General features: G+C 42.7%; 1 protein-coding gene across 4 annotated transcripts in view; it reads left to right on the top strand.

Moving 5' to 3' along the window:
- The first annotated feature begins 280 nt into the window (after positions 1-280).
- prkcg (protein kinase C, gamma) overlaps positions 281-25,550 on the top strand; it is a 57,424-nt gene continuing 32,154 nt past the window's right edge. For 2 of the 4 annotated variants that reach the window (XM_054782127.1, XM_054782124.1), the window contains exons 1-8: positions 282-883; positions 5,047-5,399; positions 12,160-12,191; positions 12,284-12,366; positions 14,616-14,727; positions 16,790-16,918; positions 17,016-17,172; positions 17,348-17,549. In XM_054782127.1, the coding sequence (XP_054638102.1) occupies positions 5,182-5,399; positions 12,160-12,191; positions 12,284-12,366; positions 14,616-14,727; positions 16,790-16,918; positions 17,016-17,172; positions 17,348-17,549 (933 nt within the window). In that variant the 5' untranslated portion in view covers positions 282-883; positions 5,047-5,181. Of the gene's footprint in view, positions 884-5,046; positions 5,400-12,159; positions 12,192-12,283; positions 12,367-14,615; positions 14,728-16,789; positions 16,919-17,015; positions 17,173-17,347; positions 17,550-25,550 lie in introns of all 4 variants that reach the window. The other 2 variants (XM_054782126.1, XM_054782125.1) reach the window with 2 other exon arrangements.

The raw sequence follows: 25,550 nt of genomic DNA, 5'->3' as shown, positions 1-25,550 counted from the left end.
CGTGTTAGACAGCTACATGAAGAAATACATACATAGGACACCCCATGAGTGAAGTGCATGCTGATTGACTTATGAAGCTTAGACTGCCTGCTTTTCACAACAGCAAAAGTTGGAATGTGGGTGTTTTTTTTGAAAGAGCTGCAATCTTGCAGATGTTTAACTGTCTTGTTTATTTCACGGGCCTGTTGATCCTCCACTCATCTGCTCGCTGCTCCACCAGCCGTCTTGTTGCCACACTCGAGTTATTTCTGTGATTCTCCAACACTCGCTGCTCTTTTCTTCCAATCTGGCTACCCCGCATCCCCCTTCTTCGTTGCCTTTCCTTCCTCCGTCTGCCACTAGAAGAAAGAGTGAGAGACAGTTGGCACTCAGTCCGCACTGGATGGAGGATGGTGGCAAAAATGGCTGCTTGGGTCTCATCCGTCCCCCTTTTCCTGCACCTCCCTCGGCCCCTCTTGAGAGAAGTAACCCAGATTTGAAAATGAAGTCCTATCAATCTCTCCCTCTCCTCTCTCTCCACTCTCTCTCTCTCTCGGTCTATCTATCTTTTTCGTCCTCCTCTTGGTAAAAACAGCATCCAATCTTGGAAAGCGAGTACCACCTCCATCCACCATCTCGTCCTCCTCCTCACCCTGCCTGTGGGTGAACGGATATTTACCACTCCTGGAAAGCTTCAATCGCGCTGGCTTTCTGCTGTTTTGTCGAGACAGCTTCCTTGGTTTTGTTTTTTTTGTTTCATATTTTACGCTGGCTCATTTCCTTTCCACTTTTTTGCCCTCATCTTTGAAGCCGCCATCTACAGGTGCCTCTCTGAGCTGAACATCAGGGGAGGGCCAAGGAAGTGAAGGAAGAAACTCGCCGCTCGGCATACTCACAGTTTCAGGTATCGTCCTGGCATATTTTATGGTCATAAGAAGCATCCGTGTCTTATGAAACAATGTAATAGTGCTGTTAACCTCCTCTTCACCCCACATAGTTTGTTCTGCTTTGTCAAAACTTCCCTGAAAAACTGTGAATAAGGGCCAGGCACTATGTAGGGGAGAGGCCGGGATACTGGAGCAGGTGGTGAGGGTGTAGTTGGCATGGCAACGGGAGGCAGAGTTGACATGGCGACCGGGGCGAGGGGTGGAGGGGAGGTGGCGAGTGAGAAAGAGGAAGAGATAGTTGGCAGGCTGGACGGGCGATATGTGGGACAGTTGTGTTAATTGTTTAGTGACTCCAAGTCTCTTAAGAGGCTTTTGTCGCTGCGTGCAAATTAACCTCTGTCTTCTTCATTACCTTCCTCTCCATCCCTCCATACCTGTCGCCTTACTGGTAAAAATATACCAGGAGAGAAAACAGTCACACACACACACACACACACACAATAATTAGGGGTGATACGGTACACCATAATCACAGTTCAGAACATACCTCGTGTTCTACTTTGAACCTCCTTAAAGGGAAAGTGCAGGTTTTTTTTAGAATTTTGCCTATCATCCATAATCCTTATGTGAAACCTGACCACCCTTTTCTGTGCCTTCTAAAGAGAGAAAAACAGCTAGCATGAGGGAGCTAACAATGGACGTAATGGGACACACCCTTTTTGACAATAAAACCTAAAAAAAAAACCCAACCATGTTCCATTTACACAACTCACCTGTATATTACCGCATTATTGTTACTGTAGCAACACGAAGAACTATTTTTCTGGCGTAGTGACACAACTCCTCATTAGTGTCCATGTCACTCACAACGCCTCAGGCCACTATCGAGAGGTAACACGACCTACTGGAGCTGCTGCTGTGTTGTTTATGAGTTTGGAGAAGTTAACGCTAGGTTATAAATCATGCCTCGCAGAAGCTTGTGGTAATAAGCTAAAAAAGTTGGTCAGCTTTGAGATTCCAGCGGCGGCTCTCATGACGTCTGCCATGATCAGTAATAGCAAACAGACACGCTCTTTCTATGCCGCTGATGTTGACGAAAGAAACGTTTGTTTCGATCTATGTTGCTCGGTGAAATCAGTGGACCCAGGAAAGAAGTTCCGGTAATGTTTAAAATGATCAAAATACGGCAAAATACTGTAAGTATTACATGTTATCCTGAATGTACCTGCTACTGCAAGTTCACAGCAGGCATATAAAACCACAAAATGTTGTTAGAGGTTTTTTAACGGGCTTTATAGTCAAAATAGGTGTGTCTCATTACGTCCATTGTTAGCTCCTTCATGCTAAAAGATGTGTGCTGATTTTTCATGTAAGTTTTGTGGATGATGGGAAATTCCAAAAAAGTGCATTAAAATCCAATAGTGCAAAAAATGGACATTCTTGCAATTTTTCAGCTGGTCTTATTTTGATCAAGAGTGTCTACAGAGTGGGCTGTAAGTTTCCATACACTGGAAAAATAATCATTCATGTTGGACAACACTTTTAATTAATATAATGTGCTTTATATGATTCAAAAACACATATTAATACGTGTTTTCCACTACTGAATTGATGACCTTGCATGAACACAGTTGAAGTTATGCTTGTAATGGCACTGGTGATACGTTGGTGATACGTTCCTTCTTATTTTCCGACACCTCACATGAGCAGTACAAGAAATGATAGAGTCATACCAGCTCGGACGTCGCCCGAGTCAACAAGGTTGGGGAAGCGGGACACGGGTAAGAAATTGGCTACTGGAACAAGAAAGGGCGGCAAAGAGGGTACTGATGGAGTGCTGCTATGGTGCTGACCCCAGCGAAAGAGGATACATGCAGAGAATGTGGGAGAAATGGAGGGGTTGAAAGCACACATTCACATTACGTGAGAAACAACTACTCATTCGGTGTTCAAGTGTCTACAATAAGAAGTTGCTATCACAGTTGGAGATGATGAGGTACGTTGTACCCCATCTACGGCACAAAGGTGCGACAGCAAAGGACAGGAAGAGGACAACAGGTCAATATGGGGGTGGTTTCATCATCACCTCCAAACATTGAGATTTGGTACCAAGCCCCAGAACTCAACACAAGAGCAATCAACCTGAGAGAGGAACTCATGAATGTCATGATATCCTGGGGGAACTCAAATACCACCTGCTTGCTAAGGCCAAAGAAAAAAGTACCTAGACAATGTCAAAACAGCATTGCAAAGTATCCCTACCAAGAATAATCAGCTGGTATATGCAGTGGTATCAGTCATCTTAGTGATGCTTGGCTACAAAATGAACAACCTCCATGGAAGAGAAGGCTAGAAGCAAAAATAATGGCGACCAGGAGAGAAGTTAGCCTTCTAACACAGCTAAGCAAAGGTGTGAATCTTAAGGAAAAACTGCCCAAGAAATACAATAAGCTGTCCACAGCCGAGGCACTGGAGACTGCCAAAAGATTGACAGCCTTATCTACCCCCCTGAAGAGGTACACAAGAGAGCATTAGAGTCCAGGAGAATAAACATGTTCTCCAACAACACAGCTTGGGTCTACTCTCAGTGGCAGGGTAGCAAGACCATAACAGACCCACCCAAGGCTGAAACGGAGCTATACTGGATGAGCATCTGGAATAAGACACAACACCGAAGCCTAATGGCTGGCAGACTTACAAGCAGAGCACAGCAACCTCTCAGAGCAGGACCCAGTAATCATAACAACAACAGATACCCGAGCAAGAGTGTCCAAGATGATGAGCTGCTGTGCAGCTCTTCAGGGCTCGCCTGAAACTGTTTAACATCAACAGGATGTTAAGAACGTTCATCAAAACTTAAAACTTGACTCTGGAGGCCACCTCCAAGCCAATTGCACAGGTGAGCATTAAATGTGTCTTACTCCAAGGGGGTGCTGTGTCCCTGCTGCTGTTCTGCATAGGCCTGAACGCCTTATTTATGTCTATCGACCAGGTATCGTTTCTGAAATGGAACAATGTTCAGCCACCTCTTTTACATGGATGTCAGGCTATATCCCAAGAATGAGTGTGATATCGACTCCCTGATTCAGCTCACAAGTATATACAGCAATAACATCGGAATGTCATTCAGACAGATAAGTGTAAGCGAAACATCTGAAACATCTCTACCAAATATGGGCTGGAGCTCTCGCTGTCAAGATGGCAGACAACCACCAGAGGTTGTTGGGAACAACCAGGCCAAGAAACTATGAGACTACCAGATCCAGACTGACAAACTTGTGATGGCCAATCAGCCTGACATACTGTGGTGGTGGTGGACAAACATCAGAAGACAGCGGTGGTGAATGACGTAGCAATCCCCAATGATAACAACATCCCGAAGAAGGAACACCAAAAGCTGGAGGAATACCAAGGGCTGAAGGAAGAACTAGAGAAAATGTGGGGTGCGAAGGCAACAGTGGTGCCAGTAGTGATGGGAGCAGTGGGGGCAGTCACCTCTACACTAGGTGGGTGAATGGCACCAGCAAATACCAGGAACCGCATCCGACATCCCCGTCCAAAAGAGCACTGAAGGTATAGGATCTTGTGTAGAACCCTCAAGCTCGCAGGTCTGGTAGAGGACCCGAGCTTGAAAAAGATAGAAAAAGATACTATCTATACAGCGGTGTGGAAAAAGTGTTTGCCTCCTTCCGGATTTTTTTTTTTCATGTTTGTCACAGTTAAATGTTTCAGATCATCAAACAAATTTAAATATTAGTCAATGACAACACAACTGAACACACAATGCAGTTTTTAAATGAAACTTGTTATTAAGGAAAAAAAACCCCAAACCTACATTATTATTACTTATATCTACTATACTGGGTAATAGGAGTGTAAAGGTGACTATAGGGGTGTTATTTCATATCTAGGCATCTCTAATAATGTTAAAAAGCATATTTAGAAGGTCGTACACAGGCACAATAATCCCTAATAAAAAAACGGGCTACTGTTGCGGCCGTAACCCACAATAAACTAAACTCTGAACCCCCGACGTCACTTCCTGTGTCGGCATGCCTACCATACCCAAAATTCGGATCACATGTACTGTCACACCCCTCGCAATAATAACTTACTGTACTTTTTACCCTCTCCTTCTTTCCACCATGACCCACTCCACTTCCAATCCCTTCTCCCGCAGGTCCGCCTCCCTGTCCTTGCATACTCCCCCCTCCCCCCGCATTCAAGGTCTTGCACAACTAAATAGCATCCTCCCTGACACCCCATCATCCATCCTCCTTCCCTCTCTCTACTCTACTGTGTCCCTCCAGGCATCATGTCCGCCCCTGTTCCCCCTTCCCCACTCACACTGGCCTCCCAAACATCAGCAGCATCCCCCTTGCCCTCGCCCCTCTCCCCTCCACCCAGGGTGCCCGTCTTCCAAAGGAAGGGTGCGCTCAAACACAAGAGGATCGTGGAGGTGAAGGATCACCAGTTCACGGCCCGTTTCTTCAAGCAGCCCACCTTCTGCAGCCACTGCACCGACTTCATCTGGTAGTGCGCTGCACACACACACACACACACACACACACACACACACACACACACACACACACATTTGCAGAGAGAGAAACCACCCTGGCAGTTCTGAAGCCGCCTCCTCAGGCAACCTACTGCTGCATCTGACTTTTACTGCAGTTTTTTTTTATTTCCTCCCCTTAAGGCTGAGGAAAACAGCCCACATCAGCCAGCACACTGACCCGATCCCATCACATAAGCTCACCTCCACCCTGTAGCCCACACGATCAAGACAAAGAAAAACACCACAAAGAAACACTTCATTAGGAACATTGCTACAAGCTAATGAGAGCCAATATACAGAGAGACAATACATTTATCATACAATTGTTGTATTGCATCTCATTGGATGGCGGAGGTGGACATCTGTCAGATCTAGGTCATACCTCATAAAGTACCTTACAACATTTTTCTCCAAAAATAGGCAGGTTTTTTTAGGGATGTCACAAGATCTCGTGAGATTAAGGGGCTATCCACACGGAAACGTTTTATGGTGTCAGCCATTCTTCTGGGTTCTGGGTGACCTGAAACTGTATTTTTTTAAAATCTGAAAACGCCGGCTTGTAGTTTTCGTATAGACGGCCGAACCGCTGTTTTTCAGAAACGATGATGTCACCATGCCGTTGTCGTCACGTGACCAGAAGTGAGCTTTGATGACAAGAAAAGATCATATCTGAATATTTGGACAGACATGACTCACCCTAGTCAACATTTTATTCTCCAAAATGAATCATAGAAATAATTCCACTTCATCATAAGTCGAGATGAGCCTTGGAAACCAGATGATGACAGACTAGTTTCTTCTATGAATAATTAATCATTTTTCATGAATAGTTATTATTATTGTTATGTATTATTGCACTACAAATTGGACGTGAACCGTTCCGTGTTATTTATTTATGTATTTATCTTTTATCTATTCTCTTATTTTTTCTTTTCTTATTCTTGCCTGTCTTGCCTTGATTGTTTATTATGACTTTATTATGACCTATCCATCCATCCATCCATCCATCCATCCATCCATCTATCTAAACAGAGTGTAACCTCTTGTCAGTCATACAGTCACTTTGTCCTTGTGGGGGGAGGCAGGGCCACTAGCATACCCACAGTAAAAGAGTAAAACTACACATCGAGATGCAGACCATTCACCCCGACATTCAACACTTAGACGTTTGCCTGGCAAAGTAAATACAAACGGCACAGCACAAAATTGTGTGTATTCACACAAAGTCATTGCAAAAGAAATGCTGCTCTTGAATACAGTTGAAAAGCCAGCATTTCAAGAAATGCTGCAAATGTTTGACAGACAGTACCGATTGCCTGTGAAAAAATACAGGTTGCAACCGCCAGTTGCACAACTTTACAGAGTGAAAGATGACGTATTAAAAGAAATTTTGCATTATTATGATTATTATGTATTATCATAACATTAGTGGTTTCTTTGGTCTCAAAACATGTTGACAATAATATCGTTTAGAGTCAGTTTGTGGGACAATATTTGTGGCACCTTGTTCGGCAGGCCGCACGGTGGCCGAGTGGTTAGCAGTCAGGAGATCGGGAAGACCTGGGTTCGAAACTCCGTTGGCCATCTCTGTGTGGAGTTTGCATGTTCTCCCTGTGCGTCCCCCGACATTCCAAAAACATGCATGTTAGGTTAATTGGTGACTCTAAATTGTCCATAGGTATGAATGTGAGTGTGAATGGTTGTTTGTCTATATGTGCTCTGTGATTGGCTGGCCACCAGTCCAGGGTGTACTCCGCCTCTCGCCCGAAGTCAGCTGGGACTCGTGACCCTACTCGTGAGGATAAGCGGCATAGAAGATGGATGATGGATGGCTGTTCGGCAGTCCTTGAACACACCATTGCTGCTGTGAGAAGCAAAAGTGAAACTTAGATATAACTTAATGATCCATTTTATACGTTAAATGTGTTTAATAAGTGTGTGAAGCATATTAGATTAAATGAAGTATCTATCTAATGTAATTTAGGGCTTAAACCTGAATTTAGCATTTAGCCCATTAGCTTCCGTCGTGAGGGTTGTGGAGCTGAATCTAATCTCATAATTACAACATTCACCTTTATTGCAAATGTTTCCCCAAGATTGGGAGGACAACGGCAACAGCAAGCTAGCAGGTTCGGAGGGGGAGGAGCAAGCCGTGTGTTTAAAAAGTAGACATTTTATGGTGGTATCATTGCCTGGCGTATTTCCGCCATTGGCTGGTCGGTCCGTAAAATGACTTCCCCAAAAAGCACAACCATTATTGTTTAAATAGCTGGCAACACAAGTGAGTCGCAAGATAATTGCGGTGGTCGCGTCACAGTCTGAGGCTGCACGAGTGCTGGAGCTGCGGTTCATGGAGGGGAAACATGAATTCCTACATGTACTGTGACATTGTGAAGCAGACAGGGAGTCCAAACACACCTCCAACATGACACGTGTCTTACTGAGGAAGATGAAGGTGATGGAGTGAGCACCTGTGTGGCGTCCTCAAGGAAGGAAGGAAGGAAAGTGAAACAGTGCAAGGTGTCTAACATCCACCAGCTCTGCTCAGTTTCATGTCCAAGAGGATTAAGGCAGTGCCAGATGAAAATGGTGCTCACAGTAAATATTCCCACCAAGGACACCATTTGGGGAGAGGTGTACTCACTTGTGTTGCCAGATATTTCCACAATAATGTGTTTACTCGTTTTTATACCGTTTGACACCTCTGCACAACTTCATTTTCTATAAATGTATACCGCTATACAAGCTGTACACTGACTACTCTAGTAAAGTCATTTCTTTAGATATTTCATAAAATGCTTGCAGAAATGTGACCGATATCAGAAATAGAGAGAAGAAATGATTGTTGCCACTGCTGCTCCTGGTGGTTTTCCAATAAAGTCGTGTGTGTGCACAGTGACTTAGCGACAAATACTGGATGGCTTTTGGGTAAATACACTGTAGTACTGCAAACTCCCGGCTATTTTTGCATTAAATACAGAAGACGGTGATCTGTCCCTGTACTGGGAAGCCGTATTGGCCAGTGTGTGTTAAGCGTGTGCTTTGTGACATATGGTGAGGGTGTATGTTGGAGGAGAGTCAGCGCATGTGCCAGCAGCCTCTGGGTAGTTTTCAGGACATTCCTCCACTTGGCTGCAGTAGCACAACTCATTTCTTCACATTGTGTAGGAGGCTGTTAGAGACTCAGAGAGTAATTTTGCAAAACACAACATGCAACAATGCAACTGTTGTAGCCCTTCATTCGCCACGGAACAAACCGACTCAGAGCAGTAGCAGAAAATTAAAAGCTAATAAGAGAAGATATACATTTTAATTAGATATTAGATTTCAACTTAAATAACACATTTATGAACAACACATTTGAAAATATCTGATTAGAGGTTCAAACAATAAAATGATGTGTACTCGTGATAATAAACTCAACGTTTTCATGTGTCTCTCATGTACTGGCTCACTGGCAAGTACCAGTGAATCAGTGAAAATGGAGTCTTTGTCGAGTACCAGTCAGTGAGAGATACTCGTCTTACTAGTCTTCATCAAGTAACTGTGAGTCAGTGAAACACAAGTCTTCGTCGAGTGTCTGTGAGTCAGTGGAACTCGATTCTCTGGGGAGTACCCGTGAGTCAGTGAAACTTGAGTCTTCTTTATGTCTTCATCAAGCATTCATAAGTCAATTAAAGTCCAGTCTCTGTTGAGCACCTGTAAGTCAGTGAAACTTGAGTCCTCTCAGAGTACTTGTGAGTCAGTGAAACTTGATTCTTAATCAAGTTCCTGTGGGTCAGTGAAATTTGAGTCTTTGTAGAGTACCCATGAGTCTCTGATGCTTGAGTCTTTTTTGAGTACCTGTTAGTCAGTGAAACTCGAGTCTTCATCGTTTACCCATTAATCAGTCAGTGAAACTCGATCCTTCATCAAGTGCATGTGGGTCAGTGAAATTTGAGTCTTTGTTGATTACCCATGAATCAGTGAAACTAGAGTCTTTGTTGTGTACCCACTTGTCTTCGTCAAGTTCCCATAAGTTAGTGAAGCTTGAGTCTTCGTCATGTCTTCATCGAGCATCCATAAGTCAATGAAACGACAGTCTTTTTTGAGCACTCGTTACTCAGTGAGGCTCGGGTCTTCATTGTTTATCCATGAATCAGTCAGTGAAACTCAATTCTTCATCAAGTGCATGTGGATCAGTGAAATTTGAGTCTTTATTGATTTGTCCCCATGAGCAGTGAAACTCGAGTCTTTGTCGAGTCCCCATAAGTCAGAGGAACTTGAGTCTTCGTTGTGTCTTCATCGAGAATCCATAAATCATGGAAAATCCAGTTTTCGTTGAGCACCCGTGAGTCAGTGAAACTTGAGTCTTCATTGAGTTCCTGTGGGTCAGTGAAATTTGAGTCTTTGTAGAGTACCCTTGAGTCTCTGAAGCTTGAGTATTTGTTGTGTACCCATGAGTGAGTGAAACTCTATTCTCTGTCGGGGACCCGTGAGTCAGTGAAACTTGAGTCTTTGTTGAGGACTCGTGTGTCAGTGAAACTCCAGTTTTCATCAAGTGCCCATCAATCAGTGAAACTTGACTGTTCGTCGAGCACCCGTGAGTCAGTGACATTCGAGTCCTCCTTGAGCACCCGTGATGCATCTCGGGCAGGTAGGAGAAAGGAGATTTGATTTGAAGCATGGGGCTTATACATTTATACAAATACAGTTAGCGTAACAGTTGCACAATTAGTGACATGTTACCTGCGTTCATTTTTTAATTTAGCTCGCAGTAGAAGGAGTGAGTAAGTGTACTTGTTGTGACCGACTCGTTCATGACTCGCACATCTGTAATGTGTACCTTGTGCCTGAGGGACTAAATAAGGACAGAAGTGCCGGTGCACTTGAGTCTCTGCTGAATGAAGCCTCAACTTGACACTCGTATAACTGCCTTGACCATATGTGCTCTCATAAAAGGCGCAGGATGCCTCTGCAAGGTTGAACCACTCACTTCAAATCAAGAGCTAATTCTACTTTTTGTGCAAGCGCGGTAGATAGAGGTCAGAGAAAAAGTGCTGCTCCACTCTGTTTGCCTCACTGTTGTGAGGCAAACGTGCAGAACTACTACGACACTTTATTTCAAGGGGTGTTCTCCCTCCTAAAATGTCAACAAAGGGTTGGAAAAAGGAAATGCATTGATTCAAATATAAGAAACATAGACCAGAGGGCATTTCTGCTCATTTCAGGGATTTTTACAATGATTTTGGATGCCAGTGGGGGACTTTACAGTAGATCTGTCACTTTCTGGTATGGTTGTGACCCCAAGATGCAGAGATGGGCAGCCAGTGCAGGTAAAAGTCTTTAATAATTCTCAGTAGCTGAGTAGAAAAAGGAAACATGTACAAAACATATGCAGAAGGCATGAAACAAGTACAATGCTCCAACCCAGGCAGCAGCTCCCAGCTGAACTAAATAGTCCACAATTCAGCATCAGAACCAAGTGTGCTCCAGAAACTAAAGGTGTTCGCTATACGTTGCACAGCAGGAAAAATAAATACCAAAATAAGAGTCCAACAGGAACTAAAACAATGGAAACACAGGAAAACACAACAAAATATCCAACAGAGTGTGACCAAATCCCGCAAATTTTGGTTAAAAAATATTTTTTTTGTTTTTTTGATCAAAAAATAAGCTGCTGTACTGCATACATGTACCACTGTTAGAAAGCCTAGAATGTTTTTTCATCAAGCTTTGTTCGGTGGTCCTTGAACGCACCATAGTTGTGCGGCGTGACTGGCTCATCATGTTATATTGTCATTCGTTAGTGGTGGGTGAACTATACAGGCTTTGCCAAAGGCCAAAGCCAAGACTTGACAGAAATATTCTATTTATTAATACTGAATCCTACTTGGCGGAAATTCACTTATCACGGTCGGGTCTGGAACCAATTAATCGCTGTAAGCAAGTGATTACTGTATAACTAATTACCTTTTTAAAGTAATTTGCCAAACACTGAGCATACCATACCATACCGAAAGTGCGCGTTTGAGCGCGTCTTCTTTCAAAAGTGGAAGTTTGGTGAAACTCTCTTGTTACCGTTAGAACGTCATTAAAAATTAACTTTTGCATAACACCTTTTACATATGTAATAAATCCTTAATGTGTCTTTGTACAATTAGCAGACAGAAGCTTCAGTAAAAAACCCTGCATTTTCTTGTAGGACAAGCACAGCTAAGATGCAGTAATCAGTCAGTCAGCAGTAATTGAGGCGTCATGGCTGGTTCTCTAATGCTCTCTGCTGGCCACAAAGCAGAATGCGCCTCACATGCTGCTACGCATGCACGCCATGCAGCATCGCTCTTTGCAACCTCATGTCTCATCATTTCCTGCTAACTTCCCTCCACCAACCTCTGTGTCATGTTTGACTTTCCTTTCTTTAAAAAAAATGCTCCTTACAATCTAATACCAATGCTGGCCTGATGCTGAGTGGACTCTTTAGTCAATCAATGGCTTTAATTATTCAATTAAAGCTCTGAGGAGATGCTGGAAAGGATCCAATGCTGCATTTGAGGCGCTGGGATACCTGTGCTCTGTCTGTGTGTGTCACATTGCAGAGGAAACACACACACACACACACACACACACACACACACACACACACACAATGATTTTTCTCCTTTCTCCAGCGCTCATTTATGTTCTTTTCTAATTAACAAAGAAGACTGTGTTGTGCACTAATTGTTTCGTTGTCCTCTCTCCCTCATGCAGGGGCATCGGCAAACAGGGATTCCAATGTCAAGGTATACCAGGATCGATATTTAGTCATTCATCTTCTCAGATGATTCCCAGGCTGTGATGCTGACTTCACTCTCTCCTTTTTTTGTGTGTGTAGTTTGCAGTTTTGTGGTCCACAAAAGATGTCACGAGTTTGTGACCTTCACCTGTCCCGGCTCGGTGACAGCCCCCAGACCAGATGTGAGCATCCTTGCATCACTTGCACATAATTCACACTCGTCCTATTCACTCCCCTGGCCTGACTCATCCACTCGTGAATCTATACGTATTCTTATGGCATACAGGAAATTTATGATGTGTGTGTGGGAGCTGGTCAGAGACCAAGAAACTCCTCATTGCTCCTCTTGGTGTCTTTTCTTAGGATTCAGCAATTTGTCTTCATGTTTTATTTTCAGCTGCACCAACTGCATCAGGAATGAGGTCAAGGTGTGATAGAAAGTGTGTGTGTGTGTGTCTGTGTGTGGGTGTGTGTGTGTGTGTCTGTGTGTATTCTACCTTTGAATGACTCCGCTCGAGATATGCCACCATCTCTCTTCACTGTCTTACCGACATCCAATGATATTGCCAGTACCGATACCGATATCAAGTGATAACGATCTAGGCAGCAGATCTTCCCTCAAACTAATATAAGGTTTTCGTTGTGTACCTATGGGTTAGTGAAACTTGAGTCTTCCGTGTGCACTCGTGAGTCAGTGAAACTCCAGGCTTCATTGTGTACCCATGAGTGAGTCAGTGAAACGCGATTCTTCATTGAGTATATGTGGATCACTGAAACTCTAGTCTTCACCAAACCCCCATGAGTCTTTATCGGGTACCTGTGAGTCAGTGAACTAAAGTCAACCTTGAGCACCGGCGAGTCAGTGAAACTTCAGTCTTCACCAAGCACCCGTGAGTCAGTGAAACTCCATTTTTCATCAAGTTCTTGTGGGTCAGTGACATTTGAGTATTTGGCGAGTACCCATGACTCATTGAAACTTGCGTCTTTGTTGTGTACCCATGAGTCAGTGCAACTTGAGTCTTCGTTGAGTACCCATAAATCAGTGCACCTTGAGTCTTCGTCGTGTCTTCATCAAGCATCCATAAATTAATGAAACTCCAGTCTTTATTGAGCACTGAAAATCGAGTCTGCCTTGAGCACCCTCGAGTCAGCAAAACTTGAGTCTTCTCTGAGCACCCGCAATTCAGTGAAACTTGAGTCTTCATCAAGCAATCATTAGTCAATGACACTCAAGTCTTTATCGAGTACCCTTGAGTCAGTGAAGCTCGAGTCTGCCTCAAGTACACGCGAGACAGCAAAATTCAAGTCTTCACCCATGATTCAGTGATACTCTAGTGTTCGCCGAGTACCTACGACTCAGTGAAACTTGAGTCTTCACACAAGCACCCGTGAGCCAGTGAAACTCAAGTCCTTAGTCGAACAACAGTGAATCAGTGAAACTTGAGTCTTCGTCGTGCACCTGTGAGTCAATGAAAGTCGAGTCTTTGTAGTACACATAAGTCAGTGAAAATCGAGTCTTTACCAAGCACCTGTCAGTCCGAGACAGTCAAGTCTTCGTCGAGCAGCCGTGAATCAGTGAAACTCGAGTCAACTAAATAACTAAAATAAGCAAGACTTTGTGAATTAATTATTCTTAATAAATTGACAAATAAGAATCCAATGAAATAATGATACAATTTGGAAAGCTGCGCATTTTCACGTGGCACAAACAAAGTCAAGTGCAGGATATGAAAGTGGACTAATTTTAAACAGTTTTATAATATGACTGTTTTATTAAATTATGGGATATCAGGTAGGAAGCATTCAAGGAAGACAAATTGCAAGTTGCATATTTACAATCCATAGAAATACTTCCAGATCGCGGATATACTGAGCTAGCAAGTGACATCATCACGATACCATTATCGGCATAAAAATGTATGCTGTTATGAACTAAAATCCTATTTTAATGCCAATATAAGCCGATAATATAGGGACATTTGTCTTTGTGTGGACATTTTGGCTGCTCCGCACAAGAAAAATGCTAGGATAGCCTTTATTATACCGTATTACACGATGTGTTTGTGTGTGTGTGTGTGTGTGTGTGTGTGTGCTGGAGTGAGAAATGATAAGAGAGCTAAAAAGTGCACACACAGCAGGATGGAGGATTTTCAAATAGACTAGAGCAGAGGACGGAGAAAAGAATGAGGGTGCTGATGAGAGATAAAAATGAATCACCCTTCACACTCACGCGCACGCACACACACACACACACACACACACTCACTCACACACATACTCACACACACACGCTTGCCACGATGTGATTTCTCATGTCCCTTCCCGTACTGTATCCTATTTGACTTACCATTAGCATCTCTGTGAAAATGCTCGGGCTGTGCACATGTAAACAAACGTGTGTGTCCGTGCTCACCTTTTTGTTGACTTCCAGGACCTGAGGAGTCGACACTCGTTTAAGATCCACACGTACGCCAGCCCCACCTTCTGCGACCATTGCGGATCCCTGCTCTACGGCCTCATACATCAAGGCATGAAATGTGCCTGTAGGTACAACTCTGATCCTCGTCAGGGCCCGACGATGTGCGTGGTCACAGATAATAATCACCATCCTCCCATTTTACACCTCAAATGTATAAAGTTGATTTATGGTTGAGAAAAAGCACTTTTCTGTTCACTGACAATACAGTCGATTCACGGTTTTTCAAAAGTATGTTAATTGATAAATCATCACTGTTTCTTGGTTGAATACGGGACCTTTTTTTTTTAATATGCATATTTAAGCAAATTGTATGTTGTTGGGTTTTTTTTGCCTTTTCAAGCATAAAAATAGCCAAATGAAGTGAAATACAAATATAAGGCATTCAGAAGAGGCATTCAACGATGTTGTGATGATATGTAGTATTGTACACTGGTCACTAGGTGTCAGTAACGTTACTGTAATGTTGGGTGAGACTTGATGCGCCGAACAACAGGCTTTTATTGCAGATTTCAATCATCCCACAAAAGGCACAATAATCTCTAAAATGGATTACTGTACTAATCCTAACCCCTTACTCAGTTACCCTAGTACCAGAACACATTTACAGCAACATACACGAACACAAGTATTATTTATGTCTTAATTTATGTCTTTTGCACAATTCCGCTTGTACCTCTGTATGAGTGGCAAGTAAAGGCTGATTCTGACGTCTTATTTTCTCTTATTCTGTCTACTCCATTGGGTAATAGGAGTGTAAAGGTGACTATAGGGGTGTTATTTTATGTCCAGAGGGCTCTAATAATGTTAAAAAGCATATTTAGAAGGCCATAAACCAGTTTTCTATGTCTTATAAGTGTTATTTTCTCTTATTATGTCTCCTATATTGGTAATAGGCGTGAAAAGGTGACTATATTGTATTGTGACTATAGGGGTATTATTTCATATCTAGAGGGCTCTAATAATGTTAAACAGCATACTTAGAAGGTGGTAAACAGGTTTTCTTTGACTTATACGTCTAATATTCTCTTATTATGTCTACTGTATTGGGTAATAGGAGTTTAAAGGTGGCTAAAAGGGCGTTATTTCATATCTAGAGGGTTTTTAGTCATGTTGAAAGGTGTATTTAGAAGGTCATACACAGGTTTTCTAATATCTATGTGTTATTTTCTGTTATTATATCTACTATATTGGGTATTAGATGTGTAAAGGTGACTATTGGGGTGTTATTTCATATCTACAAGGCTCTAATAATGTTTAAAAGCATATTTAGAAGGTGGTAAACAGGTTTTCTTGACTTATATTCAAATTTTCTCCTATTATGTCTATTATATTGGGTAATAGGTGTGTAAAGGTGGCTATAGGGGTGTTATTTCATATCTAGAGGAGTCTAATCATGTTAAAAAGCATATTTAGAAGATCATAACAGGTTGGTAACACTTTACAATAAGGTACGCAAAATTACAATAGTTCATTAGGAAGGACAAAAACCCTAACCCAAACCACTACTCATTACATCCTCATTAGTTCTTCATTAGTTCCTCAGTAGCTACTGTATTTTTGTGTACCTTATTGTAAAGTGAGACCAATGGGTTTTCTATGTCTTATTTTCTCTTATTATGTCTGCTATATTGAGTAATAGGAGTGTAAAGGTGACTATAAGGGTGGTATTTCATGTCCAGAGGGCTCTAATAATTAAAAAATTAGAGCCATAAACACGTGAAATTTGCTTAAATGTGCATATTTTTGGACTTCTAATAGGCTATATTCAAACATGAAACAGCGATGATTTATGAATTAAGATTTTTTTTAAAAACTGTGATAGAGTGAAGCCACAAAATTTGAAGTGTTGAGGTATTACTGTAATAAATAAATAATCGGTACTGTACTGTATGTACGGAATATATCATATAAATCCTACTAAATTTTTACGATAGGAAAGTGACTCCATGTAAAAGGTTCAGGATCTATTATGGAAATACTTCCATATATTTACATGATTAAATATACACAAAAATATAAATATCTTATTTTTATTTGTGGGGATTAACTATACATTAACACGTAAGCTTTAACTATTTTATTAGTCCTGGTGAGTGTTAATACTACCATCTACTGAATGGATGTAGGTTGTGACATGAACGTCCATCGACGATGTGAGACCAGCGTTCCCAGCCTTTGCGGCCAGGACCACACGGAGAAGCGAGGCCGCATCCACCTGACCGTCCGAGGCGAGAAGGAAGACGTTTTTGTCACGGGTGAGCAGTCGCAAGTAGTGGACAAACACAGGAAGTGAGACTGACAGCGGTGATGTCTCTCTGCTCTCCCTGTTGTGTCCTGTTCTTCTCACTGCAGTGCTGGAGGCTCGGAACCTGATGCCCATGGATCCAAATGGGCTGTCGGATCCGTACGTTAAACTTAAATTGATTCCCGACCCCAAGAGTCACAGCAAACAGAAGACCAAGACCATCCGCTCCACGCTCAATCCTGTCTGGAATGAGAGTTTCACTTTGTAAGTTTGTCCCAGCAAGTTTATTGTAGACCTCTGATCATTTGTATCACATTTCAACCAAAAAATAATCGATGTTAATGTGTTCATTTTTACCCTAAAGGCTGTAATTATAGTCAATGATTGTACTTTGCAACTATTGCAGACTCACTATGGCTTTTTGTGTTTGTTGCTGCAGTTCAGTGCGAGGCCACCAGTGGGACAGGCGTCTCTCGGTGGAGGTGTGGGACTGGGACCGCACGTCCCGCAATGATTTCATGGGAGCGCTGTCCTTCGGAGTGAGCGAGATCTTCAGGCGTCCCATCAGCGGCTGGTTCAAACTGTTGGCCCAAGATGAGGGAGAGTACTACAACATCCCCGTGCCGGACCCGGACCTGCAAGTAAGAGACTTTAAAATTGCGTGTGAATGCTGAACCTGTATGGAAATGCTGTAGAAGTGTATGATATCATAACTCTCCGGGGAAGATATTTTACATGCAAGTTGCACCAAATGCGCCGCAATGAGGGGGAAAAAAAACCTTGAGCACGCAAAAAAAACTCAGGACAAGACGTGAAAACAGGACATGTCCTGGGAAAACAGGATGTTTGGTCACCCAATAACATTTGCGCACACTTTTTTCCTTAAGTGTCGTGGGAAGAGAGCAGGCTATGAGATAATATGTGATAACATTAGAAAAAGCTCAGATAACCGATCATTTAAAAAACGCTCCACTGAGGTGAGATTACCCGTACTGTGCGGGTGAACAAATCAAGCGCTCCTTTTTTCTGCCGCCTGTGACGTTAACGGCCTGTCATAAATTCCCCTGAGCTTCACGTGTAAACAAACATTTACTTTCAGAGGAAGGACGTTGTACCAAATGCTCTGCAATGAGGGGGAAAAAAAAACATGGACCACACAAAAAACCTTATTGGCCACATGAAAGGCCAGCGCTGCGGCATTTGAAAAGTGCAAAAGGTTTTCCAGAGACCTCCGTGGCATCACACCGGCTGCTCGGAGTGTGTGCCCGAATACACCTTGCTGGGCCACACCAGGTGGCTCCTCCCGCTTTATACTCTGGTTCTCGTTACCTTCGTGGCGTCACACTGGCTGCTCGGAGCATTTGTCCGATTATAGTGCACTTTGCTGGGCCACGTATCTTTTTTTTTTTAAATGGTCGATATTTTTAGTACATTTAAATTTTTTATTTTTTTTTAATTCACATTTTTAAAATTTTAAACTACAAAAAATACCTAATATATATATATATATATGATTTTATATATATATATATATATATCTTAATTGCAATTAATCACATTTTGTCGATAGTTAACTCATAATTAACAGCATTTAATTGCAGATTTTTATTTTTTTATCTATAATGAGTAGGGATGTAACTCTCTTGGTGGTACAGGATTTGATACGCAATTACAACAATAACTACATCAAATTTTATGTTTTATTTTATTCAAAAATAATATACAATATACAGGTCCTGACGGGGTACAGGTCCTGACGTGATGCTGTAATCTCGCGAAAGTGTGCATGACGTGCGGAAAACAGACAAGCGGAAGATAGCACTCTGAAAAACAATCAACTACTAAAACATCCGCAAAGTATTTTGGCGTAAAACCAACATATAAACACCCTAAAACCCTACCAAGTCAAAACTCGAAGATCTGGAGGAGTATATCGACGGGTGCTTTGATCGCGTAGTCATGGGCAAATCACCCAAGACGCCGAGACCCAAGCGGAGCTGCACGGAGGACTCACCTGGAGAGATATCGCCACCAGGCAGTGACATCAGAGACATCCTCAACTCCACTGATAAGAGGTTGATTTGCTTGGACGGCCGCCTCGCTCTTGTCAAGGTGCTCCGCAAACAATTCCAGGCAATCGGTGAATCTCTGGACTTCAGCCAAAATCAGATTGTCTCCTTGGTCACGGAGAACGCAGCCCTCCGAGAGTCGGTGAAGTTCCTCACCGACAGAGTTTCACAACTCGTCCAAGAAGGACCATGAAGGAGACGATCGTAGACCTCCAGGCCCGGAGCATGCGGGACAATCTTGTCTTCGCGGGAATTCCGGAAAAATCTGAGGAAGACCCAGAAGAATCTGTGAGGGCCTTCATAGCGCGACAGCTCAAACTCCCAGCCGACGTCATCCAAAACATCACTTGTCACCGCGTCCACCGCCTGGGAGCCAAGAAGCCAGAGAGCCGTAGGCCGAGACCCATCGTGGCGAAATTCGAACATTTTAAGCAGAAGGAAGAGCTGAAGAGCTAAAGGGGACGGATTTCAGCGTCAACGATCAATTTCCTCGAGAAATCCTCGACAGACGCCGACGCCTGTTCCCTGTTCAGAGGAAGTTCATTGACGAAGGGTGCCGAGCTGTCATCACGGTGGATAAACTCTTCATCAATGGATAACTACCTGTATACCGCGACCAGGAAGTCACACCATGACTGTATTAATCATGCTAATATGCTAACTAATCATCTATCTTAACCAGGTAACATTTTTCTATCTCGCAGCGCGCACACCTGTAGCCTTTCCATTGTCACTGTCTGCTCCTACAAGCACGCTTATCTCACACACATGCATAAACCCATATCACAGCCTCACTTTAGTTAGTTTAGTTAATTCAGGATTACTATGTTACAGTTTGCCTATGTAAAATTTAAGCATAAATTTAAATGTATATATCCCCATGATTTTTACTTACAGGTACACATACTTCACATTTGATCGTGTCTACGCACGCATCACCAAAAGCTAGTCGAGGATGAACTCACTACAGTTTGTCACTTGGAATGTCAGGGGAGTTGGGTCTATAAAAAAAGACAAAACATTTTTAACCATTTGAAGAACATCCAAGCAGACATTGTCTCACATGTCCAATTCAGCTGTCCATACGCTTCATTCACCACAGTTCCTACATACATATTTAGCAAGTTACAACTCCAAACAGAGAGGGGTAGCTATTTTAATTAACAGGACGGTGAATTTTACACTCCACAACACGATTAAACCAAACTCCTGACCAGCAGAGACGGTGGCTGGGCTTGAGCACACAGGACTCACCTCTCATGGTGACATCAGCTGATGTGCGCAGGGTTCTGAACAAAACAAACCCACGAAAAGCAGCAGGCCCAGACAACATCTCAGGACGTGCACTTCGGGTTTGCTCATCAGAGCTAGCTGATGTGCTTGCTGACATATTTAACCTTTCGCTTGCACAAGCATCTGTACCGACCTGCTTTAAGTCCACCACCATAGTGCCCGTACCCAAGAAGAGCAACGTGACCTGCTTGAATGACTATCGCCCTATAGCACTCACTCCTATTGTAATGAAGTGCTTTGAAAGGATAGTCATGACCCACATCAAAAAGAGCATCCCGGCGGCAACTGTGGACCCTCTACAGTTTGCATATCGCCAGAACCGGTCCACGGATGATGCAGTCAACACTGCCATCCACACAGCCCTTTCTCACCTACAGGGCCAGGACACATACGTCAGAATGCTATTTATAGACTATAGCTCTGCTTTTAATACAGTCAGCCCCCACAAACTCACAAATAAGCTCATCACACTTGGCCTGTCACCCTCCATCTGTAACTGGGTGTTTAACTTTCTAACAGGCAGACCCCAGTCAGTCAGAGTCCACAATCGCACATCCAGCTCAAGAATTGCGAGCACTGGGACCCCACAGGGGTGTGTGCTGAGTCCGCTCCTCTACACGCTCTTCACCTACGATTGCGTGGCCTCCCAGAACAACACCAGCATCATTAAATTTGTGGATGACACTACAGTCATCGGCCTGATCACTGGTGGTGTTGAAACATCATACACAAGAGTGGTGACGGACCTCATAGCTTGGTGTCATGATAACAATCTCCTTCTCAATACAGATAAGACCAAAGAGATGATCTTTGACCCAAGAACAAGGGAAAAGGAGCCGCATAGACCCCTGTTTATTGATGAGACTGAGGTGGAGAGGGTGAAATCCTTCAAGTTTCTTGGCACACACATCAGCGAGGACCTCACCTGGTCTCACAACACCCAACAAATCATCAAGAAGTCCCAAAGGAGACTGTACTTCCTGAGAAGACTGAGGAAATTTGGCATGTCCACCAAAATCCTTTGTTGCTTCTACAAATGCACTATGGAAAGTGTCCTTACCGCCTCCATCACTGTTTGGTACGGTAACTGTACAACACGTGATAGGAAGGCACTCCAGCGGGTGATCAAGACCTCACAGAACATTGTTGGGGCAGCCCTCCCCTCACTGCAAGACATTTATAAAACTAGAGTCCTACGAAGAACACACAACCTCATCAAGGACAGCACACATCCACAACACTCATTATTCACACTCCTACTGTCAGGCAGACGCTACAGGAGTTTGAAGTCCAGGACCACAAGGCTGGCAAACAGCTTTTACCCACAGGCCATCAGGCTTCTCAACGAAGCACTCACACACGCACCACACGCACACACGCATAACACTTTATTTATTTATTGGTATTGATGTCTCTTCTGTTCTTGTTGCTTAATTTATTGGTATTAATGTTTATGTTCTTATTCATTTTCTTGTGTTTTCTTTCTTCTTTTGGGAGAATAAGAATTTCATTGCATAGTATTTTTACTGTTTACTGTTTTACTGTGCATATGACAATAAAACTCTTGAATCTTGAATCAGAAGGTAGATATATAATAATGAACATATCTGTTGATAATGTACATTTCTGCATTGCCAACATATATGGTCCTAATGTTGACAAACCCTCCTTCTTTCATACCTTCTTTTCTTCTCTCTCTGCACATTTGGATTCAAGTATGATCTTGGAAGGTCACCTCAATTTAGCATTTAATCAAGAAGTGGACAGACTTAAAAGAAATTACCTATAAGAAAATTCAGCTCCAACTGCAGAGACTGCGTTTGGAGAAGTTTGAGCATGGCAATAAACATGGAAAATGCTTAGCTAACCAACTAAAAGTCAATTTAAAAAAGCTCTATCTCCTCCATTAGAAACTCAGGAGGTCATATCACTCACCTCCCGAAGGAAATAAATTCTGTCTTTAGGGACTTTTATAAAAATTGATATACACCTCAGATTAAAACATCTCTCCCAGATATCGAAACATTTCTCAACACCATAGAATTACCCAAATTAAATGACAAATTGGTGACAAACTTAGATGTACCCATTTCATTAATAGAACTTCATGATGCTCTACAGCGGTTGCCGAATAACAAAGCACAAGGACTTGACAGATTCCTTGCTGAATTTTATAAAGCATTCTGGTCAGCATTCTGGTCTACAATCAGTCTCCTGCTGAAACCGGATAAGGACCCAACACTACCTTCCAGTTATCATCCAATTTCACTGATTAATCCAGATCTTAAAATAATATGTAAAGTGTTAGCTATAAGACTGGAAAAAATTACCCCTCATATAATACACCCTGATCAATCAGGATTTATCAAGGAGAGACTAGCAATGTACGTCATCTAATCAATCTGATTGGGATAGGCTCCAGCATGCCCCCGCGACCCTAATGAGGATGAAGCGGTATACTGTAGAAAATGGATGGATGATTAATCTATCATCCATAATTTAGAAACCACAACTGTTTCATTAGATGTTGAAAAAGCATTTGATGGAGTAAACTTGAAATTTCTCCTCACAACACTACAAACAATTGGCTTTGGAGATTCATTGTGAACATGGATTAAAATACTTTATAACACCCCAAAGGCCTCTGTTCGGACCAACAATCACATCTCTCCAGAATTTACTTTACAAAGAGGTACTAGGCAAGGGTGTCCACTGTCCCCCTCACTATTTGCTATCTTTATCGAACCTCTTGCAGCCACAATTCGACAACATATAAATATTAAAGGGATCCACACCACAAATGTTCATCATAAGATAAGCCTTTATGCTGATGATGTATTACTCTTCCTAGATAATTCACATTCTTCACTTCATGAATCTATCTCAATCATTAACAATTATAGCACCTTCTCAGATTACTCCATTAACTGGTCTAAATCCACAGTACTGCCCATTAACTTTGGTTTCCAGAGCACCCCTCTATACCACTGTGTTCAGGGAACATTAAGTATTTGGGTATTAACATTTCCTCCAACCTGTCAGACCTGATCCTCTTGAATTATACTCCACTATTGAAGTCAATAGAGGATAGAATAGAGGAAGAACCTTGCCCATCGCACTTACGGGCAGAGTATCCACCGTGCAAATTATGATCTTACCAAGGGTTAATTATCTGTTTTCCATGATCCCCACCAAACCATCTATAATTTGGTTCAAGTTATTAGATTCATATATAAATAAATTTCTTTGGAAAAATAAGCCAGCACGAATAAGTCTCAAAACGTTACAAAAATCTAAAGAATATGGGGGCTTAGAACTCCCAAACTTCTCCAACTACTTCCTTGCAAACAGGCTACAGTATATCTTAAAATGGATCAAACCTAACCCATTGGATTATTTATGGCTAGACATAGAACAATCACATAGCCATGAAATCCCAATTTTTAAATCTGCCCTTCATTAGCCAAATCCTCCGGAAAAATAATTGTTTTAAAAGTATAAATATAAGCACCACTCTGACAGCTTGGTGGGAATTTCTAAAAATAACTAGATCCTCGCTCACTCCTTGCAATACACTCCCATCTGGAATAATCCTGACAACAATTAAATTTTCCGACATGGCACGAAAAAGGAATAAGTTGTATGAACAATATTATTAAAGGAAACAACTCATTTAACGACCTTGTTACACAGTATGGAATAAATCATAACAAATTTCTTGAATACATACAGTACAAATTAAATCTATAATTAGAGCAAGTTTCAGTAGTATATCATGGGAAAGCAATCCCACCATTGACCAATTTTTTAAAATATCTGTCCCTAAAACATTATCTAAATTATATGTTCTACTTTCAAAAAACCACAACACACTCAGAGTTCCAATCTCCAAATGGAACTCAGATTTATCTACAAGCTGTGACCCTGAATTCTGGAAGCAAATATGTCTCAATGCTTCCCGGTTAATCAAAATCCCAACATACAGCGGGTTCAGTTTAAAATCCTTCATAGAGTACACTACACTACACTACACTACACTACACAACACAGGACATAGAATGTTTAGAATGGGCTTAACTGACTCTAACATCTGTACACACTGCTCAGACCATAGAATAGATGACTACTTACACTCCATGTGGACCTGTGCTCCCATTAATCATTTCTGGCACGGAGTGTGTGAGGACCTATCTTTGGCACTTGGGTTCTTCATTCCTACTTCCTCTTTACTATGCCTGCTGGACGATCTCTCCACAGTCGGTGTAGAAACAAACCAAACACAACTTCTCATCACCGCATTATACATCGCCAAGAAAACCATTCTCATCAATTGGAAATCAAGGAAGAAATTGAACATAGCTCTTTACAAAAATCTCCTGTTTGATCATATCGCTATTGAGAAAATATCTGCTGAATCTAACGAAAAACTGTCAGAATTTCAGTCTATATGGGCACCAATAATTAATTCCTTGACCTGACTCTTGAGGGGCTGAGGGTGTCTGGCTCTACCTGGGGGTCTCGCTCGTCTGGCTTAGGGTGTGGTCCTGGTCGCTGGGTGGCCCTGGCGCCTCGGGGGCGGGCTGACGCGGACTGGCGCGGGCTTGGTGTCCCTGCTCTTCTTTGCTGGGCTGCCTTCCTAGGGGGACTGGTGGGTGGGGGTGGAGAGGGGTCCGGGTCGGGTGATGGGATGGGGGCGGGGCCGGGGTGGCCGCCCCGGGGGCGGCGTGGGTCGCCCTCGGCCTCCCTTGCCTCTAGGGGTGGGGCGGGATCTGCCCTGGGCCCTCCTGCTCGGCTGCCGTGTGGGATCGTCCGGTGTGGGAGGGGCGAGGGCAGAGGGGCGGCCTCTGCCTTCGGTGGGGTCACGGGTGCTTGAGCTCAGCTGCCTCTGCGGAACTATCTCCCCTGGGTGGGAGGGTGGGATGAGGGAGGGCAGTTTAAAATTTTAGTGTTTATTTTATTTGTATTATTATTATTTTAATTAACTTAATTAACTTAACTTTTAATTAACTCCTTTGCCCCTGCAATGCCACTAACCTGTCGCCCCTCAATTTTAATCACGCAGTAGACCCACGCAGGGTCTGGGCAGGTGAGGGGCCCACTGTGCTGCAGCTGTCCCTCAATTTGAATTGCATCGTTAGCTATCATCCACATACACCCCTATCATATACATGCACACAGATACACCCCTCAGGCACACAGGACAGCTCTTCAGAGCTGTCCTCTTTTATTTATTTATATTTTTAATTGCATAATAGACACAATCACACCTTATCACATACA

The sequence above is a fragment of the Dunckerocampus dactyliophorus genome, chromosome 7, assembly GCF_027744805.1.
Source record: "Dunckerocampus dactyliophorus isolate RoL2022-P2 chromosome 7, RoL_Ddac_1.1, whole genome shotgun sequence".
NCBI lineage: Eukaryota > Metazoa > Chordata > Actinopteri > Syngnathiformes > Syngnathidae > Dunckerocampus > Dunckerocampus dactyliophorus.
Note: the sequence above shows the minus strand (reverse complement) of the source record. Positions and strands in the feature narration are given on the sequence as shown.